Source organism: Calidris pugnax, unplaced genomic scaffold (assembly GCF_001431845.1).
Source record: "Calidris pugnax isolate Ruff unplaced genomic scaffold, ASM143184v1 scaffold219, whole genome shotgun sequence".
NCBI classification, from domain to species: domain Eukaryota; kingdom Metazoa; phylum Chordata; class Aves; order Charadriiformes; family Scolopacidae; genus Calidris; species Calidris pugnax.
Window position 1 is genome coordinate 14,062,451 of NW_015094507.1, and position 25,640 is coordinate 14,088,090.

At 38.6% G+C, this 25,640-nt stretch overlaps 1 protein-coding gene across 4 annotated transcripts in view; it reads right to left on the reverse strand.

The window, feature by feature from the left end:
- Positions 1-25,640, reverse strand: part of KLHL32 (kelch like family member 32) — a 122,752-nt gene that overhangs the window by 32,282 nt on the left and 64,830 nt on the right. For 3 of the 4 annotated variants that reach the window (XM_014964750.1, XM_014964749.1, XM_014964751.1), the window contains one exon: positions 9,532-9,747. The exons of the other annotated variant lie outside the window; for it this stretch is intronic. In XM_014964750.1, the coding sequence (XP_014820236.1) occupies positions 9,532-9,747 (216 nt within the window). The remainder of the gene's footprint in view (positions 1-9,531; positions 9,748-25,640) is intronic. 4 annotated transcript variants of the gene reach the window in all.

Sequence of the window (25,640 nt, forward strand, 5' to 3'; positions counted from 1 at the left end):
AGTAGTGAGCCTGATCCTTCAGCTCCAAAGCGCTGCTGGAACCCCATTTTAACACCGATGAGCCCACTAATACTAACTGTGGGAACATTTAGACCTTTACCTGTCAGTAGACAATTTCCTTCTGCCTTCTCAAATCCCGGGAAGAACGTGCCTCAGAGGACAGCACGACAACAACAAAGCTACAGATGGATTTTAGGAGTTGGTATTTCTTTTGGCTGGCTTTTCACAAAGGGGTATTTATTCCCCATTGCTTTTTTTAATACAAAAACTCCCAAGCAAGTACATTAGCAGAAGCTCAACTCAGCTTTTTTGAGAAAAGAATAGCTTCCCTTTTAATCAAATCCCATCTTTGTAATGATGACAATTTTATTGCCTTTGATTTAATCCTTAAATGATGGGCTTCAGATTAACACGGGACCCATATTTTTAATTTTTCAAAATCAACTAATTGTTCTAAGAATGTTACTTCTTTTAAAAAGTGACTTAAACACTTAGAGCCACATTTGTAAATGCATTTAAGACCCTAAATGTATCTCATGAATTGAGAACGTCAGAGCTTCCCTGCTACAAGATTAAAACAAACATAGATTTATTATTTAAACCAACTAAATCACATCTGAAGCAAACTGGAACAACTGCAACTGCTGAAAGGTGAACCTCATAAATTCAGACCTATATGGTTTTCACAGGAACGTTAAAATAAGATCCACCCTAAAGGAGCAGTTTGAAAGCCTTTCAGCACAGATTCTCACTTCAGAGACTGTGATCTTTCCATCTGTCATTACTATCCCACATAGACCTCTAGCTTAGAAGCCACTTCACAGTGAGGCTTCTTAAGATCTTTTTGACAAATATATTCGTCATAGTTTCTTCTACTTCTCCAAGGGAGTCCAAGGTGATCAAAGGAGTATAAGGACCCCTTTATTGCGTGGCAACAAAACCCCCAGCTCTGCAGCTCACTCACACATCCAGAAGCTGCTTGCCTCCTCACCTCCTGGAGCCACCAATTTCCTGGTCCTGGGGTAGGAAAGGAGGGTAAGAGACCAGCATGGCTAAGTCGAGACCTGCTGGTCAAACTAAAGGGCAAGAAAGAGATTCAGAGGCAGTGGAAGCAGGGACAGGTATCCTGGGAAGAGTATAGGAATGCTTCCCAGTTGTGTAGGGATGGGGTCAGGAAGGCCAAGGCACAGCTGGAACTGAACTTGGCAAGGGATGCAAAGAATATTAAAGGCTTCTACAGGTACATCAGCCAGAAAAGGAAGGTCAAAGAAAGAGTAAGCCCTGTGGTGAGCAAGGTTGGCAAACTGGTAACAATACATGGGTAGAAAGCTGAGGTGCTCAACAACATTTTTTGCCTCAGTCTTCACTAGCAACCTCTCTCCCTGCACATCTTAAATGGGTGGGTGGACTGCAGGGCAGGGACTAGGGGAGAGAAGTCCCTCTCACTGTAAGAAAAAGGTCAGGTTCGTGATCACCTGAGGAACCTGCTCCACACCTGGGCTAGGGCAACCCCCAGTATCAGCATGGGCTGAGGGATGAAGGCATGGAGAGCAGCCCTGCCGAGAAGGACTTGGGGTACTGGTGGACGAAAAGCTGAGTATAAGCCAACAAGTGCTGGCAGCCTAGAAACCCAACCTTATCCTGGGCTGCAGCAAAAGCAGCGTGGCCAGCAAGGTGAGGAAGGTGATTCTATCCCTCTACTCTGCTCTCGTGAGACCCCACCTGGGTACTGCATCCAGCTCTGGAGTCCTCAGCACAGGAAAGACATGGACCTGTTGGAGCGGGTCCCGAGCAGGCCCACAAAAACAATCAGAGGGATGGAGCACCTCTCCTGTGAGGACAAGCTGGGAGAGTTGGGGTTGTACAGTCTGGAGAAAAGAAGGTTCCGGGGAGACCTTACTGTGGTCTGTCAGTACTTAAGGGGGGCCTATAAGAAAGATGGGGACAAACTTTTTAGCACTGCCTGTTGTGATAGGAAAATGGATAATGATTTCAAACTCAAAGAGGATAGGTTCAGACTAGATAGAAGGAAACAAAAAATTACAAGAAGGGTGGTGAGACACTGGAAGAGGTTGCACAGAGAGGTGGCAGGTGTCTCATCCCTGGAAACACTCAAGGTCTGGTTGGATGGGTCTCTGAGCAACCTGATCTAGTTGAAGATGTCCCTGCTCATTGCAGGGGAGGCTGGACTAGATGACCTTGAAAGTTCCCTTGACAGTATGGGACAACAGCTGGTCAGATCTCAGCAACCATGCTGAACTGCACCCATTTAATAGCAAGTCTAGACATATAGGTGTAAATTTAATTGATCTACTTTTACACATTTACTTTAGGTACAAGCAGAAACACTTTATCCCCAAACTGGTTTCTAGCTATCTTAACATACTGATGACAATTTGTATGGTTTTAGACAACATGGAATTCAATTTTCTTTCTCCATCATCTTTGGCTCCATAGTTACAAATAGAGGTAATGCTTCTGCCAGCTCCCAAAGGAGAACTTGTTGAAATACGGAGCTGGGAATTCTCAAAAGAGCTTCTCATTTTTGACAAGCTTAAATCCATCAGAAACAGTGTTAAAAAGCATTACTGGGATTTTGAAAGAGTAGAGATTACTAACATTTGTATCTCTGAATGGAAGACACTTACTAATATGGAAACAACACACTGCCACATTTGATAATCTGTGGTATCTGTGGCTTTTTAGACTTTATTTATGTTGTTCTTTAACTTAAAAATGAAAGCAGTGTGTATTTCCCAACATGCCTGGCTTCCACTACAGCCTCAGCAGCCTTCTTTTATGTAACCATATACCTATGCATTAATACAATTACAGTTCAGTTAATCTCCAATAGATCAGTGCCACAAAAAGCATAACAAGTCAACACAAACCCCACCATAACAGACTAATTCAAACGCAGAACGCAGTATCACAGAAGTGGTCTTGCTGCGCGCACACCTTGCTGTCCCTTTTTGGCTTCTTAAATCAAAGCACACATCCATCACTTACCTGAAGAAGTGACCTAAATTGAAGCACAGCAGCCTTCCCAAACACTGGTGTGATGCTCTGTGCAGTTCTGAAGTTAATCTGGGATAAATAAGGTGAGGCACTATTTCTGTAGGACACTGAGGCAAAAGTAATGCCCTCCAGTAATTCTTTCTTGCTCACAGCAATAGCAGCAAAGTAATCAAGTTTTCTGATTGGAACCGACATGTATCAAAGAAAATTAGAGAAACACACAGCTGCTCCTGCCATAAACCTAGTTTTAATATAGAAAATCCCTTTCTATACTTGATAAATAACAGCAACAAGATTAGATAACATTCAAGAAATAACAGGCAGAAACTTTCAAAAGTTCAGAACAAAAGCACATATAAAGCTCACAAAGCTTTACTGCAAAAGACAAGATTAAGAGGCCATTCGATTGAAGCAAAGGCAGACAAAGGGGGAAGGTGCTTCATAAAGTAAGGGGACGGTGCCAACAGGGGCATCTTTCCTTTTCACTGTGACCCAAAATGCCATCCCCGTTACAAATTGTGTGTAGAAATTCTGTCAGGAAAATCGTGCGTGACCCAAGGACATCAGCAGAGTGGGAGATCCAGCTGCCTCCACCCACTGCACCAACCCATCTGCTCTGCAGCTCCAGCAGACACTGACCTCCTCACAGATCCTGTGCCACAGCTGCCAGCTTGGCTGATGGATCACGGATATCCTACCAAAAATGCTGCACAGGCCTGCGACTATGAAAATGAATCCCACACAAATAGTCTGGAAAGACCCTGAGGAATATTACCATTGCCCACAGTCAATTCAGGCGAAATATCCGTGATTGCAAGGATTAGCCTTAGGAAAAGGAAACAGACAACCTATTCTAGGTTAGGTTTTCACTCTATTTTTACTTGAGGATAACTGTGTTTCTTGCTTACAGCTAGTCGTGATACACACTGCAACCCTCATAAATCCAGCACAGTGGATACTGGGATTCAAGGGTGGCTCTCTGGCACTTTTACACAGACTACTCATGAAAAGGGTACTAAAATGGGGGTGAAACCCCAGCAAAATATGCGTGGGCAATATACTAATTTTCCCATATAACCTCACCAATTCACCTCAGCCTTGATATGCATCAAACTCCTTTTTTTCTTATGCCTCTCTGGATAAGAGGCTGACAGCCCCGTTTTAGTGTGCTGGTTTTCTACTTAGGCTAAATACTCACTAGGGACGAGCGTTAGACCACCAGACATGATTTCACTTATTGCCCAAGAGAGCACTTAAGCTTATTTCTTGAACAGTGAAAGGCTAATATACTGTTTAAACACAACGTTGATTACCGAGATGCTTTCCTTCACTTAATATTTTATGCCCTTACTTGTTTTGCAGTAAAACTTAAGTTCACATTTAGCAAGGCACTTAGTCCACATTTCATCAAAACATAGAGATACCCCTGAGAAACATGAATTTTCCTCTCTCCACGTTAAAAACTGCTCAGAATCAATTTGTAGAATCAAAAGATTGACAGCAGAAAAAATTCAAGTACCGCACTGAAGAAATGGCAAGGTTGTACTGGAACATGACAACCCACTTTAGAAACTGCTGTTCTACATAGGAAAATGTGGGCATCATTGGAGATGTATGGAAGATGTCTGTGGGGTTGTCTTCAGCAGAGAACTGCTCCATCCTAACAGCCTGCTCTAACTTGTACACCACAACATTTCCAACAGCACTCAACTCCCTGGGATTTCTGCTGGAGAATGCTTTTGGCCCTCCACAAATGCCACCAGGAGATTCAAAATGGAGCTCAAGCGTAAGAAAAGGCAGTTGAAAATTGAGCACTTTACTCTCCCCCTCAGAAAAGGATAAACAGGACTGTAATAAGAAAATTTGGTTTGTACATATATTAATTTCAATCAAATCGATGCTGAACAACTCATATTTACCTGGAAGATTGCAGCCTTCCTGTCTTTTATTTTGCTATTTATTAAAGCAAATACACTTCTCTAATACAGAGACCAATTTCACACATCATATCCACAATAAAAAAAGGAATAACTTGTGCTACCTTTTTGGGTGTAGAACATCTGCTTTATAAACACAAGTTCACAAGTTGCACACAAGGAAGTTAACATTAAGGAATGTCCTGGAAGCCTAGCCCTGGAAAAGACTCAACATAGTTGCCTGCTTTCCAGCTGAATAAACTACTCATGCGGTTTTATCTACCAAATTCTCCTAGACTGCTCACTTATCAGTTGATTACCAAGAAACCCAGTTGCATAGCAAAGTAAAAGAAAAAAAAATATAAGAAAAACCTTCTAACCTTAGCTTTAGAAGAACAGGCAAATATTAAAATGGATTGATTTTTAATGTCAGCTATTTAAAAAATATATATCTTTTAACAAGCTATTTAAGCAGTAGCAGAGAAAGAAGAAACTGATCTATACTGATCTCATGATTTTTTGTCAAACATGATTCAACAGTTCACCTTGGATCAAGTGCAGTATTTAATACAGTATCATTTGACCAACACGCTGCTGAAGACAGAATGATTCTATCCAGTAGATATTTTGATCTTTAAGTATTAGTATGATCCTTGAAATATGAACATTTAAGTCCCATGACACTGAAGTTTTTCATAACGAATGAGATAAGGCATAACTATACTACAACAAAGTCTAGCATCAGTTTATTACTTAAATCTTTGCCTTGCTTTCTACTTGCTAAGGTTCCAACAAGAAGCCCTCTCTGCTAGGATTTCTCCGAGAACATGTCCTGTCGTACAGGGTTGGTTACCTTTTCAATTATCAGGGGAAAGAATTCATCTGCTTCCTTAAAGTAGAGCCAATGAACCTTTCTAGTAATGGTCAATTATGAAAAGACTCACTTTTCACTTCATGATAAACTAGACATTTATGTCCTCATCATGACTGCTTTCTGTGGCAAAAAAAAAAAAAAAAAAGGTGTGCTGTACAGTTCATGATGAAGAGGGAAAATACCAAAGAATTTGCTTTTTTTCCCCTCCAACTTCTTCAGGATTCTTCCTTGATTTTCTTCATTTTTTTATTTAGTCCTTTCTTCCATGTCACTGCTTTAAGTTTACTCACATTTTAATGCAGCTGACAAATCATAAATTTCGTATATACAAAATATTTCATACTCTCACATGCTAGTAAAATATAAAAAAATCAATACGGAAACAAATCCTACATCACCTAATAATCATTGTTACTGGCTTAGCCTAGATAAGCAAACCCCTTGGGACAGAGGCTAACAAACTTCTCCAATTTCACAGCCTATTGAGGTTTTCTGGTGGGCTTTCTTTTTGTTGTTTATTTGTTTTAAGAAATACGTCACCATATTCCTTGTCTATTGTCTCCACTAAAAATAAGACACCTACGTTATGCCAAAGAGTTTCATAAGATTTTAAGAGGCAGAAAGAGGAACGAACTACTAAGTTTGCCCACTTTACCCTGGTTTGGAAGTCACATTTTTCTTTCTGAAAGAATCAACAGGCGTTACAGCAGTACTCTACAATACTCCACATCCTGGTACACTGACATTAATATCACCATTTAACTTTCTCAGACTTGGTGTGTTCAAGGTTATATTTCACCATACTCACTAAAATTGGGCAACTATGAATTGATAGTTGAAGAAAAATCCAAAATGTGCCAAATATGAGCTGCACTTCAGTTTAAATCCCATTCAAGCATCACTCTGTGTACACATTCTGATGCATTAAAATAACTGCCTTAAGCTTGATGCGCTTTCGGGTCGGATCGCCCACCGGCCACTGGGAATTTAGTGAAAATAACAGTGCTCTGCAGCCAGTGGCACCCTTTCTACAGGTTCTCCGAGGGAAGCTTTAATTTGTGCTTAGGGCTTCATGGGAGCCCTACCAGTAAAGGTGCCCTGGGGACAGGCTGAATTCGTATCACCGTAACACTCACGCGTGTGCGTGCGCAGGAGGCCACACCGCTCACAGGTAAGACGGACAAATCAAACGGTAGCATCCCCCCCCCCATCAGCTTTTCTATTATCTGCCCCACTTTGTGCCAATTTCCTCCAGCTTCCCCAACACCTCTTGCTTTGCTGTTCTTCCTTAAGACATGGGATGGGGATTTGTCAAAGTCAATGAGCACTTTATTACAGTGAGAGTGCTCAGTAATGAACAATTCAGCAATTTAATGAGATTCTGTAGATCTGTCTCCAGCCTGTCCATCAAGTTTCACTTCTATAAAGCACCCTGACACTAATCCTCTGGCATACCCAATCTTCACCCTGGGCTGAATATTAGATTCTTCCATGGTATATTGCATTACCACTATAACCTTAGCAAAAATGATGAACTTAACTACACTTGAGGCAATATAGCTGGTCTGATTTGATTTTCTTCTATTGGGCTGACTATGAGGGAATTACTTATTTACTAAGATAAAGCAAAAAAACAGTTTCTTATTGCCTTCTGAATGCCTAAATTGGTAAATATATATGTGTGTCTTTTAATTCATTCTGGGGACCTGGAATATTTATAGATATATATATATATTTATTCCTGGTTGTACAGACTGAATTAAAAAGACACACACGCGTTTTGCCTGCAGCAGAAAAGTAGTTTAAAAAAAATATTCTTCGGAACAGCATTAGTAACCTTTAGAGAGGCAATTATGATAACACTTAAATGGACAGTGTGGAGTTTGTTGTCACTCAAAAAGCAGCACATTACCTACAAGTATCTCTGCCTAGTATGACCCTGCAACAGAAAGAGACGCCCTGTCCTACTTGCCTCACGAAATATTTATTGACTGGAGTGCATGCAATTAAGAAAATTATTTCCGAGTTCTTCCTGCAGGACAGGCCAGTGACACAAGATTGAAAAACTCCCACTTCCCAAACTTTGTTTCATATATTACTCTCTATGTGCTTGTTCATTACTGAGCTGGCATTAAATAATGTTTGTGTGGCTTTCTGTAGCAACTTCTCCAGCAAAAACATACCCAAGCATATAGCTGGGAGATTTAATTACCCCTGCAGAGAAATGATGATCAAACCCATTTGACCAATCAGCCATGCCCCATATATGAATTTATACAGCAAAACCTTTGCTGAGAAAGGGAATATGGGGTAGTAACTCCAGAGTATCATGCCTAAAAAAACCAAACCAAACCCACCATGATGGGTAGTTTGCTGCAGGTTCTGTTGTACAGACATCCTCCAGAGACAGGCAAAAGTCAAACTAGATATTAATCTTTGCAGAAAATATCATCTTTGTAAAATACTCCATAATCTAAAGCCTCAAAGTTTCAGAAACAAATGTGCCAGTTATTAGACTGAAGGGTTAAGTTACATCTTCATACTGTCTTTGTGGTTTGAAAAGCTTAACTAGACATTTTTATTTTTTTAAGAATAAATATTTTGTTCCTCCATGATGTTATTCATCTGCAGAAGATTAAATGCCCCCACAGACAAACACACATTTTACACTTTGAGAAAATGATAGCTTATATACGAAAAGATTTGCTTAGAATAATCCAAAAGATAAGTAGATAAATAACAGGGGCTGCAATATAAATCAGTTTTCTGACTCTCAATCTTTTCTGTTGGACCAAGATAACCCATTTACTTGAAAGAAACCTGTGTTTTCTTTTTAAGAAATTACATTCTACTTTGTAATACCCTGAAATACTTTCATTCTATAAAACACGACAGCAAAAGGAAAGAGATAGAAGTGTTTAGGTAACCAGAGTTATAGAGATTTCCTTCTAATATATCATGAATCGCAACCTTTACTGACATATGACGGGAATGTTTCCAAGGACAGACTTTGTTTTAGCTTTTGTGTTTCTCTTTACAGGCTACATGCTTTTTTCATATTAGGTTTCCTACTCTCCTTCACACTAAAGGTCACAATATAATGCTTTTATCTTGCTAATATTCTATGGATAGCAACCTGGTCCTTTTCTAGAGCCAGTTTTTCGTTAAAGAAATGATTACCACCCTCCAACTTCTGGCCACAAACCTCCCACTGATGCCTCCACTCATATCTGAGCAGAGCAGCCTGTGTGACAAGCAAATTCACTAATTTGCTTCAGGCAAAGTCAGCTGTGGTGGTCCAAACAATTTAGCCAACTACTGAAGTCACACAGCAAAGTTTGTCTGAAGTGAGCAGGAGAGACTGCAGAAGCAAGTCTGCCACCAGACTTGTGGCAGCAGCATCACCAGAAGCAATGATAACTGAGTTGCAGGTATTGGTCATCTCCTCCCACCAGCAAAGTTGGACCTGGAAGGAAATCTCTGGCCACATCCGAGTAACGCAAATAAAGCAATAAGACAAATTTCTCTTTCAAACAAACTAATTGCATTAACACACACAACATTTTTTTCTGAACGCCATTTAAAAATTTCCCTCAGTTGTTATTCACAGTTTTTGCTCAAGTGCTTATTCTCCCTGGAGATTGCTCCAGGGTTTCAAAACAACAGATCACTGCTATGGTTTACAGAGTATCACACATTCTGCTTGTTCACCAATCTCCTTACCTGCCAGATTTGTTCTTCACTGAGTGAAGTGAGTCTATCACTTTTAAAAACCTCTCGAAGGAGACAGTATGGGAGTGCCAGAACTTCTTCAGGATGACTCTTCAATAGCTCAGAGAGATGTTTTACTAAGAAGTCAACCACTGCATTCTCCAACAAAGTGAGGTTGAAGAGGTCCGCAAGTTTATACAGGTCCAAGTAATTAAAACTATTTAATTCCTAAATGGGTGAAGCAAATAAAATACGTCTCAGAAAAAAAACAAAAACCAAAACAAAACAGAGAACAAAAACCCCCACAGGTCTCAGATAATGAAAAAAGGTTGTTCTTTTGGAGCTGCGGAGAAGGAAGGTAATATAACTTGAAATTAATTAACATAGCCTCATTCAAAATGTATGTGTAAATGTTACCAGTGCATATGCAAATATATATGATAGCACTAATTTATATTGCAACTGCTAAGGTTAAATATGCATCTGTAAGAAATATGGATTATTGCATAAAATAATAAACCAGCATGATTTACACTGCATGACAAGAGCTCACGGGCATTAACAAGTGGATTAAAAAAAAATGTATTTATTAACAACAATAGTTTGTTACAAAGCAATTGTTTGTTCATTATTTACTGTTTTGATTGAGCTAAAGCACCTGGGTAGTATGACTTTCAGTTCCATGAAACCTCACAAAATATGAGATGCTAAGCTACATTTTATTACGTATAAATTTATCTTCAATGAACAAACAGACCCTTTTTTTCCAACCACTGAAATCAACCCATAGTGGATGTTGACCTCGTTTTCTTTCTCCCCCTCCTTTTAGCAGCAGAAAAATCTGTGGAGACAAAAGCTACAGTAACTCAGGGCAGGATGCTTTTTCCATCCTGGTAATAGATAACCCACAGGCACGGGCTAGTGTTTTCAGGTTGGCATTCCTTGTAAATTAGCACCCAAACAGCAAACTACTGCTATTCTAGAGCACAGGCTCTTCAGGGGAGAGGCCAAGAATTCATCCCGATTAGAAAAAGCACCCAGGGCGTCCGGGAAATAAGGCTGTTTATCCGTTTTCTCTGTTCTTGCTGTATGCTCACACCTCTCCTCCTCTCCCCTCCGCAATCCCGGGTTTCATCTTCCAATTTACTGCCTTGCTCCCTATCAGCCGCCTTCTCCTTGACCAGCTCCATGTGTGAAAATGACAAGAAGTCTTGTCAGTTTCACTTTGCTGGTTAGTTAACATAGGGACTAGAGCAGGAAAGAGAAACAGACTAAATTAAGTCAATTTCACTTTCACTGCTCTGCTGGATGGAATGGCAGCACCAAATGAAACTGACAAGAAATCTTGTAAATGTCAAATGAGCTGCACGGCTGGCAGATAGAGCAGAGCAACAGGGAAGATGGGAAAGTGCGAAGAGGGGTTTTTTTGGAATGTTTTATGGGCTACATCTCGAAGGTGTGAATTGGGTGGCTGTCCCAATGACTGTGGAGCTGTTTATGCATATGCAATGGAGAGTGGAGAAAGAATTTTTTTCACCTGCTTAGAGGAGTCAGGACTGGAGGGAAATGAAACAAATTCCTGTGGAGGCTCCTGCTCGTTACACACCCTCCCGCTCTGAACGGCGCACCTTCCCTGGCCAGCTTCTACATATAGAGATAAATCCTATTCATTATCTACTTAAACTGCTGTACAGGTGTTTCACGTTGTTTTCTTGGAAGAACAAAGAGAAGTTCTTTACGTTGTCAGAACAAGCACTAACAGCCATCAGCCCGAAAGCCACAGACATCCTAGTGTCAGTTCCTCTTCACACCACCATAGAAGAGGTAAGGATACATCCTCCCCAGTTGCAGAAAGGAAGAGGAAAAGAATGAATTTTACATGAGAAGTATCAGGTCTGCGTGCTTTGCTCAGTGATTTAATATCTGCAGATCACAGATGGTACCCTCAACACCACCACTTCTGGCATGGCCATGCCATGGTGGCAACAACGCTTAGGAGCATCCTCAAAGTAAACAACAGGGCAGCTGATAACAACATGGTTTATTGTCCCTGGTTTGGAAGACTATCTTTTCAAAGAACTCCCCGACTGAATGAATGCCAAACACCCAGAAAGAAATTTCGAAGAGCTCCATGTACATTTATTGAGCTCTTTTGTAGTCAACAGCTTTATCTGGGGAGGATCAAAATCAACAAATAAACAATCAAGCATTGTGATCTCGGGATCGACAGCCCAAACAAAATACAGGCCATTAACAGTGTTAATGGAGGAGGAGGACAGATGGCTTTTGGTGGACTTCAGAAGGGGACAATACTAGAGAGAACATAATAAAATCTTCGCTAATTAGAAAGAAAGGGTAATATGATACACAAATGCGGGTTTTCCCTGAAAAATCTTCCCATTTTCAGTGAAATCTGAAATACACTGCTAATCTTCATTTTTGGTATGAGTATTTTTGATGATTCCCCAGACTTCCCTACCCCCTCAAATCAACACAAAGTTTTTCATGAAAGCTCTCATATAGTTGAAGAAGCCAAATATACTTATGGGTGGATAAATAAACTCTCAGAAGCTGTTTATTTACAATATTATTTATATGTGTTCACTTATTTCAAGTGTTTATTTATTTGTCTATTTATGTATTTATTATGGGGGTTTGGTTTTTTTTACTTATTTTCATTGGCAAGCATCAGAGGATTTTTGATACTTCACCTAACATAACGTGTTAGTGACCTGCTGGACTTATGGATTACTGCTTGATGAATATTACAGGTGTATTTTGTGAAAAGTGGTCTTAGCCTGTCATCAGAACTATCTGTTTCTGGTTTTGTAAGGATAGAATTGATCTAGAGGATTCTATTTCACAGCCAAGGAAGCAAGTAGTGCATTAGATAATTTTCATTTGTTAAAGCTAACTGTCATACCAATATTCAATTTAAAATTAAACAGTGCTGTACAATACTGTCTCTGTGATGAAACTAAAGGGCAAAAAATGTCACGCTGAGATTGCAAGGTGTATACCACAGATCACATAACCTAGCTCCTCGTAGGCAGCAAAGCTTTCAGAAACATCAGACTGAAATGCAGTGTTAGTTCCAAAAAAATTAAAAAAAATAATCAGGAATAATTAAAGCAATCACTGTCAACTCAGTCTGACTTTGAAATTCAAACTGAAGCCTTAATTGAATTAAAAACTTTGTTAAAAAATGAAATAGGTTACTAAGGAGGAAATTTAGGTGTGGTCACGAATGAGTTATGGCAGTATCTGTTTTCCACAAATTCCATTATATTGTATTAAAAGAATAGCTACAAAATTTAAAAGCCAAGTGCAACTTTCTTCTGATCGTGTACCACAGCAGACGTTCTTTAAAAATATGCAATACAAAACAGGCTTATGTAAATTATTGAAACTTTTAATCTTGTTTTTATAAACTTTTGAATATATGCCACTTATCTTTTTTGAACTGAAGGATGAAATATGAACACAAGCAGAACTGTCACTAAGAGCTGAAGAGAATTAGGGAAAGGTAGTGATCCTATCTCTTCTAATACGATGTAAGTTACGCTGCTGAAACACATTCAGACTAAGAAAATACGTGTAAGATATAAACAGATCTTACAAGTAACAGTTGAAATAGTTCTAAAATCTCACAGTAAACTCAAACCAATTTAATAAATTGGCCAAATTATTTATCAGTGTCTACTTCTAAAATGAGGAACTGCCTTTGATCCTGTGCATTCTACTTACTATACATCCCCCCGCTTCCCTTCTCTCTGAAGTAAGAGAATCCATTGTTCTACACCACTGGTCTCCTGATTCAGTAGCATCAGCCTTTAGATGCCAAACCAATTTAACAATGAGCTGACATTTAAAACCCCACGTAAGAGTTTTCTGAACAAACACAATTGGCAAGATGACAATATTAAATATTCAAAATAAATTATGCGACATTGTCCATATTTTAATTCAGAGGTGTATTTTAATATAGAGATATGATAAATTGTCAAACAGGAAAAATAGATATAAACATTGTATTTAAATTACTTCCGTATCCATCTTTATTCGTTTGTACTTTTAAAGAATAATTGCCTTGCACACGCCACAGAAAAGGATGTAACAGATTGATAAATTAGAGTTAATCATAACCAAATACACAGCAGACTACAATATACCTCTATTCCTCTGCTCCGTGTTATAAATAGCAGAAAAAGCACAAGGAGAACTAAGGGGAAAGAATGCATTTCTTTATGACCTTATTTGAAAGATAAACTCCTTGGGGAAATACAATTTATTCAGATTATCAAGACCCTGCTGTGCAAATCTACAGTCTGGGAGCACACTACAGAGATCAAACAATATTTACTTTATTCTGTTGGGTATAAAAGCTTTTAATGAATGCATAATTAAGACAGAAAAAGTATATACAGCTTTAGAATTCCACTGCCAAGCCAAGCCATTAATATCCAAAGTATCGTACCCAGTTGTAACTCCACCTGCTTCCTATTTAGATTACAACACTGTTATAAATCAAGGTATTAAATGACTAGTCCTGCTGCTGTAACAGAGAAGAGTTGCACGGTGACACTATTTCCCCTTTTCCTAAAAAGGGTTCAGCCTCTTTAAAGCAAAAAAAGGAAGTGTGAAGTCTCTGGGACAGGGACATGTTTATTCAAAATCCTTAAGCAGCCCAAGTCCTCCAGGTTTGTTCTCTGCTACGTTAAATACTCTGAACCAGCTGCACCATTCAGAACAGAACCTTGACATAAATCATAGCAAAGACAGACTCTAAATAGATAAGGGATAGGAACAAAATGAAAAATTGTAGTGACAAAAATATACTTATCTGACGACAAAATGGAACAACACAATTTTAAAAGAAACCCACCCCTGTTGGTTCTAGCTCCTCCTTTCCATATCAAAGGTTCTAGTTCTGCAAAACCTCATGCATCGACCTAAGAACTAACAGCTCATGCACGTACCCAACAGCACAGAACAGACATACCTAATTCAGAATAAGTATTAGCACAAATCCTTCAAAAATTGAATTTTAGATCTTATTTGAAATTTTCCTCCACTAAAGCATTGGAATGGGCTGCCCAGGGAAGTGGTTGAGGCATCATCCCTGGAGGTGTTTAAAAGGTGGGTAGACACAGCACTTACAGACATGGTTTAGTGATAGTTTTTATCAGAGTTAGGCTGATGGTTGGACTAGATGATCTTAAAGGTCCCTTCCAACCTCGACAATTCTATGATTCTAAATACCAAAGCCATCCAGTTGAACCATGAAAGACATTTTGATGAAGCCTGATCACAGTGGAACAGTTGGGTCAGAATTTTTCAGTATATGAAACTGTGTTTATATTTATTACAAGATCAGTGCAGACTGTAGATGTATTTATAGGCACAGTGAGGAATGACTTTTTTATGAGTCGTTTTATAAGATTAATTTTTCTGGTAGATTGCTGTTTTCTCAACGCTTCCTGGAATTCTTGCATTTGTTGTCTCTTTTAAGCATGAAAAATTATACTTTGCATCCTTGCTGTTATTTCAAAGTAGGTCTGGGGCTAAGTACAAGAGCAACAATATCAAAACATTTCAGTGCGATTATTTTCCCTCTTCCTTACGAGAAGTAAATTTCCCTTCTCACTTAGTGTTTCTCCATATCTGCTTAGTTTTCAGTTTCAACCCTGTGGGCTGGTGCTAGTGAGCACCCTCTTCCAAGGCACAGAGGAAGCCCGTGACCTTCCAAGCACCGTGGAAAGACATGACATTCTCTGGTGGCCCACATCTCTGGTGTGATGAGACATATGGGCGGTCTTGGAAAAAGGAAGCGAAACACACCATATGCAGATACTCAAATGTAACACCGAAAAACTAAACATTTCTAGGATCTCAGATAGTTTAATGAAAGTTTTAAATAGTATGAATATTTTCAAATGGCAACGCAATTAAATATTTTAAGTGACCCTGATTATACATAACTTTTATATATTGCATACATGATTATGTGTATCATGGAAAGGAACATAATAATGAAACATTACGACAACAGAGTTAAAGTTCCATGGTACCACTGGAACATCCACAGACAACTTTCTGCAGAGTTTTCAATAGCTGCTTTCCCTTCCTTTTTTTTCTTTTTCTTTTTTTTTCACTGCACCTGGCACAGAAACCCCCCAGATGAAAGTGTTCACATCTCACCTGGCTTCACAGCTTGCCAGGTATTCCTAGCAAGACAACTGTAGCAGTCAGTGTTATTTAACAAATAAAAATACAGGGATGAAACAAAACACAGAGATCATCTAACCCTTCACCTGGCCCATTTCTACCATTTCAGACAGAAGAAACCCACGGGGAGGATTTCATCAGATTTATCAATGTTTACAGACTTTGCCAATTATGGGAACTCGTCTTTTCTTCAAATATTTTGAGGCATGACATAACCCTGCATTCTTCACTCCAGCAGAAATCACGGAATATCGGTACATAAGTCTTTACAGATGTTTCATTACTTTCTATTTTTGCTAACTCTTCAGAGTTACTGCAGAGTTTGAGGAAAGTGAAAACGACTTGGCTAATCCATCAACCACCCGCAATCCTTATGGTAAATGCTCACTTTCTTTTTTGTTGTTAATATTGTCAAACCCAGAAAGAGTCCGTTTCGTCCTTTAGAAACCCAAAGTTCACAAGAGTAGCAGTTAAAAAAAATAACTACTATCAACAAGAAGAATAAGAAAAATAGGACAATACTATTTCTTCCAATTATTTTGCAGACTCTAATAACAGTTTAATGCCATGAGAACACAGGAGGGGAAGCCTGTTTCCCTACTATACTGGACAAGCTCATCAAATCATCTTCCTCATAAATTAAGAAAGATCCATCTTAAAACTCTCTCAGCTCTCGCTCCCAACTACTACCACATGAAGTTTCAGCTGATTTTGAGACTTCATCTCCTAATTTCCACCTTAATTTACTCAGTTTATATGCATTTGTTCCTGTGCCAACATTATCTTTTAGTTGTAACAGCACTGTCTCTCTCCCTGCTCCCCCCTCCCCTGCTATTTATTCCCTTGATATATTTACAGAAAGCAATCATATTCCTCCTCAGCCCTCATTTTGCTAGACTAAACAAGGCAAGCTCTTTTAATCTCCTCACATAATACAGGCCTTCCTGATGATCTTAGCTGCCCTTTTCCACACCTCTCCCAGTTTGACTTCATTTATTCTTCTGCATCTGTAAACTCTTCGCAGTACTCATGATTTTTTAACAGTACCTTGTACACCAGCATTAGTATTTCCTTAGCTTTATAAATAGCCTTGCATGAAATATTCTAGACTCAAACTGCCTTTTTTTTTTTGATGCTATCACATTAGTAGCTCAAAGCCATCCTATGATTTAATACACAAAAATTCTCCATAAACTTGATCCTTAAGTGAGACACAGTAACAGCCCTCTCTCTACCAGGCAGGACAGAAATAACATGACATGTTACAAATGGGAATTGAGCTTGATCCACTGAAATCCTCAGTAGATTCTACTGAGGATGCTCAGAAAGCAAGGAAATCCCCTTAACATTCTGAAAAACAAAGTAAGTCTTAAATCAATGTAAAGTATCAAAACTTTTAAATATAGTGAAAATAGTAGAAAATATGTTTCTAATATACAGTATGTTAAAGTGTGCTTTTTATTCTTAATCCCCATCTCCATTAAAATATCTTGAAAACATTTTAAAATGTGTATTACAAAGAACAGGACTGACAGGAAAAGACTATTGCCTTTCCACATTTAAAATATTCAGAATGAAAATAGCTTGTAGGAGTTGCTGTGACAGTGAAAAACTTCCGTTGATCCCCCTTCAACAGCCTCTAGAAAAAGAAATAATTTGGATATGCTCAGTAATCACTTCTTTGAATTTTGCAGCTAAAATCTCATCCCATTCTAGCTGCACTGTCCATAATCTATTCCACAGCCAAGGAAGACCCTGTGTGCACCATTGTTCACTGTGGGCTTGATAAATCACGATGACAAAATCTAAAGGCTGAAAGTCCATTTCTATCATGCTGCTTAGGATCAACTTTGGAGCCTTGGCAGGTCAGAGAAAGACACTTTGAAACTATCACTTTCGAATACAGGAGCATGAAAAAAAAAACACCTCAGACCAAAGAACAGGAGAGCAAATCCAGAGAAGCCCAGAGATAACAAGGAACAAGAAGTACTGGAATCCAGCAGGAGAAATAGAATCATAATCCAGAGAAGATGTGGCTTCTCAAGGAGTGTGGTAGTTCCTCCAACTGCTCTGCATAAGCATAAATGAATAAAGGTGAAGATGGGTAACAGCAGGATAGGCACCAACTGAAAAAAGGAAGTCAACACTCGTGATATTGTGCTGAAGAACAAACAGGGAGCATATGCAAAACTATCAATACACTAATGTTAACACACCAGGTCTAAATAAGAACAGAGGAGGTGTTCATGTGCAAGGAATATATACTATGATTCAAAAACCTCGTTTCAGAATCTTTTAATGACAGTTTATTTTTGGAAGATTTCAATGACGTACAGGCATGCTCTGTAATAAACCCAGCAAGGGGCCACTTTTCTTAAAAAACTGCCTCTGCTTCAGAATCCCAGGCAACAGCCTGTCACCAAAAGCCTGATGATTACAGAGTTAATGAACACATCTAAAAATTGAGAATTGGAAAAGGGTAACTGTAGTGAGCTGGACTCAGAGAGTCCATCTCATCTCACCAGAGAATGAAACAAACTGTGTAAAACGTATGGAATGATGGGTTAATTACACAGGCAAATTCCAATCTCAGAAATATTTGCCAAACAACCCAAATCAGCAAAACTGCCTTAAAATTCTGAGACAATATGTGAAACACTATCTACAGAAAGGCTGAATCCAGTGCAGGATAACTCAATACTGAGCATAATTTTGATAGACAAAGTAGAGTCAGTCACCAATTTGAAACTGGTATCTCCTAATGCATCGTAAGAATCACATCCCCCCAGCTATCTACTAACATTTGACTTGTATGAAAGGCACCAGTACGGGAAGATATTTTTTTGAAGCCTCAAAAGAGTTCCTTTTCACGAGTTTACAAAAAATATTGGCAGAATAAAATTAGTCAAATTTAACATACGGAGCATTAGGGAAAGTTGGGCATCCCAATATTTCATACATGTCATATATTTATTAGGGTGCTTCTTAGAAGGATGAAAGATTTGTTAATGACAATCAATCTCAAAATGAAGCTATTAATGGTATGTTATAAAGCAGTGTAACTTCTTCCAGCAAAGTCCTCAAGGAATTGATTCTTGCTCCGTTACTGTTAAGAGTTTAATTGAATGAGAGAATGGCAAGTTTTGCCCACACAGGTTGCAGAAGACACTGCAAAAGCAGTGGGGTAACAAATTATGAGAATGAAAGAATATGAGTATCATCCAGTTTTCCTGGCAAAGTGATCACATTAAAAAGAAAAACATATCTGAGAACCAGTAACATAGCTGATACAGAAAATACAGCAGGGTCTACTTGGAAGAACACTTACAGGCCATCAGGAGGCACTAAGAAGTGGTCATAAACAGCAACATCAGTCCTCAGAACAGTGAGAAAAAGGCTCATGTCATAAAATGCACACTGAGTACTGTCCAATAAAAGAAACAAACACTGTTGCTGCTTCAACATTGCATTTTTAAGGCTATTGCTCACATATTGGTCCCAGTTCTGAAGTACATACTTCAAGGATATGAAAATACTACAGGCTGGAAAACCAACCTTGCAAGATTTAAGGGGCTCAACTTAGTTTTTATAAGGAAAGACTCCTGGGGGATTTATCTTGATAAAATACATTTTTAAAATGAAGAGAAAATATGGAGGCAAAACAGTTCTGACCAAGTTTTCAGAAAATAGTTTCTGACTCATGGATGTTGGATCAAAGTTACCAAGTTACCCTAGCACTGGATTAGGAAGTACAGGACTTTTTGCATGATTTGGGATTACGAACATTTTGCAACCCTGCATTAAAAAAAAAAATGACTGCAATAAAACAAGCTTTTCACCAATTGTCTGTACCGTTAAAGAACAAAATATTTTCTCAATTTGACTTCTGAGGATATATGGTTTCATATTCCTTTGAAGAGCAAGAAAATTCTTGCAGCTGCAGGAAGATATGAGGGTACTCAGCAGTTACAAGTACCTGATTATAAGTATGCGAATGATAAGAAGGCAAAATTAAAGGTGTTGTAAAATATATTTTATTTGGAAAACTGTTACTTGTTCAGTTATCTCTAAGCTCCTGCAATATCTGACCTCACCACAGAAATCTCTAAGAAATTTTTTGCTCACAGCATGAAACCAAGGGAAATTCTCATTTTACAGAGGGGACAAAAAAGGAGGACCAGAAGAATAATTCAAAACATTTCCCTTGATGCAGAAGACACAAAAACCAGAACCTCACATGCCTGGAACCCACTCCAGTGCTCCTGTAGTTAGATAATTCTTTTTTTCCCTACCCCCAGCTTTAACACAATTTAAAGTTATTTATGCAGCTCAATACATCAGCAAAATATCTGCAACATGTTTTGTATAAGGATCGTGTCTCAGTAAAATAAAACCCTCTACAACACTCTGCCCCTAAATTTATGCAGTGAAAAGAACATTTCTCTTTTCCCATGACTAGGAGCTGTGCTGATTAGTAGGTTTACTACATAATAATCAGAACTGATTTCAGGACGTAAACAGGATAAAAAAAGGATAGCAGTTGTCCATACATGGGAAGTAAAAGAATGAAAAAAAATTCTGGCAGCATCACTGCATTTTAAAAAAAGAATTCAGTATGTGTTAGTATCAGGGAGGGGGGAGTCACTTGTATTTTAAGAACTATTGACTTGTGATTCACTTATCTCTCTCTTGGTCAGAAATTATTATACATATAATTTTCCATAACCAAAAACCTAGAAAATGCAAAGCCCAAATGTAAAAAGTGGACCTTGACTCAACGTCTGGTTTGACAGTTCCTGTATGTGACCTTCAGCAGTGCCAAACAAGTCACAAGTCCTCTCAGACCTAACACATGTGAATGTTCACACTGCTGAAGGTGCTAACCATCAGGAAGGCATGAGCCTTCAAAGATCAAGATAAGTTTTGTTCATTTAGTTTCTAGCAGTTCTTACCAAGGGAAAAAAAAAAATAATTACTCCACCTCCCACCAAATCTCAAACAGCTAACGGTCAGAATTCCATGCTTTACCACCAAGGTGGGTTTTTTTTTCCCAGAGAAATATAGACCATTTAATCAATGCATCTAATATGCAAGACATGTAACCAAATGACAAAATTCTCCCTGGCTTTAAGATTTCACCTTGAAGACACCACCTTTAAAAGCAGGATAGATCACTGTAGGCCTGATTCCTAAGTGTTCACAACTACAGACACTTGCCAGTATCTCAAAATCCTGAAGTATATGAAGGTCCCCCTCTTCTGCACCCATCTTTAAAAATAACCAGAATGCAGCGAAGCCAGACACCCTTTAACAGACAACTGGAAGGGCATTTAGAGGAGGGACAGAGATTAGCTGCAGAAATATATTTGTTTTGAAGTAACTAAGCTAACAAGAACAGTCAATGTTTCTAAAAATGAACTACAGCTTACTGGAAAAGTTTTTAGTCAATGATTATTCCATACAATGTTATAAAAATTAGTCCTTTTCAAATATATATTTTGATAAGAAAAGTTGCTAAAACATCCTAATTTCAAAGATTTGAACCATACCTAAAAGCAAAATGCTAACAACAGCTTATCGAAGGTTACTTACACCTAACGTTGTTTGTTTTCCCCAACCTCAAAATATTCACCACACACACTGATCATTTTTGCTACTTGTTTTACTTCTTTTCAAGGAGTTCCATTAATCTCTTCAACCTTTGGCCCAGGGCCGAATGGTGCTATTTGAGTCCAGATCTTTTACCAATGGTATGTAATACATATGCAAGTTAAGACTCAAAATATCTAGGTAGCCAAATACTTTCAAGTATTTAGTCACAGTAAATATTAAAAATCAGTCCCTGGAGTTCCCTGACATTGCCATTGTACACATGTACTCCCTGCTTATTTTAGTTCTCCATGAAGATAGTAATGCTGCAAATATGAGCAAAAAATATTACAAGGCAGGCAAAACCAAAACACAAGCACATACAGCATTGGTTTTGGGCCTGGCATACGACGTTGGGCCTGTCCCCCTAGCTTTCTCCATGTCACAACATGTCATTTCCAATCAGTGGGAATTCCAATCCCAATGAGTTTTGAGGGCTGAACCTACCTGAGGCAACTACAATGGTTTCCCTATGACAAACAGGTGTGCTTAGGTGCTATGGAAATTCAAGGCATTTTGCATATATAATTAGAACAGATTTGGTAAACCAGGAGAAAAAAACACTGAAATGGAATTTAGAAAAAAATCTCCTTTGAGTGGCTTTGGAAACTTTCACAACAAAGGTCAAAGTATCTACGAGGCAAGTCCAGCCAAGGTATTACTACTCCTCTAACTCAAAGGACACAAAAGCTCCTATAAAAATTACTGTAGAGACAACTGGATGTGTTAGCAGCTCAATTCCTGCTGAACTGCAAATAGAAGTCCTGGTTTAAGTCATTCGTGATCCAATGCCACCTATGCAGCTAGACACACTTTGTGACAGAAATCACAAATTCTGTAAGACTGTTGAAACAGATGGGAAATTTAGCAGCAACTTCCTCCAAATTAATAAACAGATGTTTAGAATAGATTACACAGTAAAATAAGAGAATAAAGTTACAAACATTCTTCAGCTTGGAATAACACACTTGCAGGACATTATTGATGGCTAATAATGTTGTTACCACTAATCTTTAGGTTTGTATCTTTAATTTTTAGGATTAGTGAGATGAATGAGGACAATTTATAACTTTCAAAGCTCTGATTACATATTGGCTGAAGATTCAGTAAGACAGTACGGATACATTTGTATTCATTCTGGGTTCAAGACTTATTCAATACCCTGTACAGAAATGGAGGTTTTGTCTTAAATATAGTTAGTCTACATGACAATTATGAAGCAAGATATTGGTTCCCTGGCAAATTCGACTCTGATGCAGTTGTGGAAACAAAACACTACAAACGATGGAATGGGCTAAAATGCTGTTTCATTTACTGCTGCTAGGAGATCTACTGAAAAGAGATCTGGAAAACATCAACAGCCTTACATGGAATTTGTTTCCTTCTTTGTGCTCCCCTACAAACTGAAATGGTTCAGCAAAAAATGTTTCTCCATTAAGTACTGAAATAGCATTTAACAGTAGTTAAAAAACAGATGATAATTAAGGATATTTTCATTTCTGAAACTACTTATGGGGGGGGGAGAGGGGGAGGAATCAACTACATAGATTGATATCAAGTTCAGACATTTTGCCTTTAACAAGACATGGTCTAAAGAAAAGTCTAAAATACAAATACTGCCCAAACTAGAGGATGTATCAACTTGGATCCTTGTGACATCAGTCCATCTCCACCATTAAGGAAACAAGGTTTTGAAAGGACAATTTCTTCTATTAATCTGGCTACAAAATTAAAATAAAATTTACAAGGTCTTTTTAATATCTTTTAAAGACAGAGTAGACTGAGTCATTTACTATTTTCCTAAGTGTAATATTTCAAGTGTCAAGTTGTCTCTCAAATTCTATCAAATAATACATTTTTCTTACTCATTTTCTTAAGAAAGATTCTGCTCCTGCTTAACATTTCAAACATGAAATTGATCCTTGTGAAAATAATAACACTGTGTTTAAAAATACAAAGTATAGAGGAGGTAAAAAGATGCTTCATGATTAACAAGGGAAAAAAAAAAAGTTCTATTTTGGCTAACTCAGTTCAGGGGAAAGAAAAGATGGACAATTAACTCTCTCCCACAGTGATACTTCTAAGATAAAATCAGACTGTAACTCACTTCAGGCCCAATGTTCTCTTCAAGTTCATAGGTTACAAATGATTTATAGTCACTGTTTTGTACTTAGCATTCTGGCTTTTCCCACATTGGTAAATACTTTATCACCAAAGTATTTTCATGTTTCAGAAACACCTTTGCTAAAATGGCTTAACACAACTCAAATTGCTTTAGATCAAAGCAAATTTAAATAAAATGTCCCTCTGCTTCTTTACAGGAGGTAAAAAAAAAAGCTCTGTCTATCTGGTGCCTGTATTCCTGTTCTCTCACATTAGAGCTGTAAGTCTCCTCTTTCAGGTCACGTCTTCCACATAAAAGTGCTAAACTAATGCCGCTTAATGACAAATTAATGTCCATGAATAAAAAATACACCTCTAATAGCATAGAGTAATTTGCCATTACAATATCATCATTGGACATGCCCCTGGTTTAATACGATGTATTTAATTCATAACTTAATGAGTGATATATAAAAAGAGAGAGATGAACCCTGCAATTACATTTATGTGAGTCTGTCACCTTATTTGTAAAACCTTAGAGTCATTTACATTCAAATTAGAACAAATGAGTGATTTCACAAAGTGCAGTGATAAATGACCATTGCTGCACAAGACAGAACTGTATTTCCTGTGAAAACATTAACAGTTTCCTATTATTTGTTAAAAATTACAATGCATATTGCCCAGTGTTGTGTGAATAATGACTTTTTTACTGATTAGGTCAGAAGACTAATACGGAGTAAAAATAAATAATTTTTCTTTTCATTTTTTCTGATTTTTCGCTGGAATTTATCTGCTGGAGCTGGTACGGACTCACAGTGCCACCTGCTGCCCAGGCCTGGGGAGAAGGGCTCCGACTCCTCAGCTCAGCTCCAGCTCAGCCATTCAGCCCTGGCGGGTTCCATCTCTCACCAGAAAACACATTTTCCTGCCAGACTGTTAACTGGGCACGTCACCGAGGACACCAGCAGATAAGGGGAGCTGCACTACCCAATTACAAATAATGCCATTTTAGGGGTTCGTGCATCTGAACCGCCTCAATTGGTAAGGGGAGTTAAAAGCTAAAGGCATTGCAGGGCAGGAGGGACCGGGGAGGGGGACGTAAAACATTAGTATTGATCAGATGGTAATAAAAACAAAGGAGGATTCTGCACACTAAGCATTCCGGGATTCATCAACCTCTGATTACTAGCATAAAAATACTAGAAAGATTCCAGAAGCAGGAAGATTTCAGGGGCTGAGGGACAGAAAGGTCAGGTAAGGAGGCCGCAAGACAACATGAAAGGGCAGGGAGAGAAGCAGTGAAGCAATACAGCTTTTTGGGTTTCAGTTTAAAATACACAAAGCTGCCATCCCTTCCTGACAAAACTGCAAGGAGAAGGAAGACGTAGCAGTATCTGCTGCTTCCCAGCTTGTGACCTCTCTGCGATTCTAACGCAGAAGATGGGCAATGTGTACCCACACGACGAGCCACACAAGCTGGGGAGCTTTCATCTTACCAGCAATAGTGAATCCAGACACTCCAGCATCCTTTTTTCATACATCCATCAGCAGTCCCAGTTCAGCTTTGCCAACTATTACTTCATTGGGAAAAGCAGCACACACACACACGAAGTCCCTGATACACCACTTCCTCTAACAGTTGACACCCCAGGAGCACAATATCCACTATCACATCACAGCTCGACAGCAGCAAAAGGATTCCAGCAAGAATGGGATTCAAAGTGACTGGGTATACTGGTTTTACTTTCCTCACTGACACCAACTGAAAAATGGAGAAAACTACCATCATTTTTTTTCCTCAGTCCCATTCTAAGTTGGAATTCGCAGTCGGGCATTCACTTTTCATATGTATAAATCTGTATCTCTGTAACGGATCTGTATGTTAGAGAGGAGATGAAATCCCAACGTTATTTTTGAGCTTCGTACACGAACTTTCCTAATGACTGTCAATAGCTCAATGACTCAACAGCTGACAAAACATGCTCCTTCAAAACCCAGCCAGGCTAGCACAGCAACCACTGGCTGCAGAACACCAAAAACCAGCCAAATACAAGACGACACTATCGCTGCCTACTCTGTATTCCTGGAGTGGGAAGGTCACTCTTTCCTCACGGCATAAAGTTGGTGGACTCAAGTTT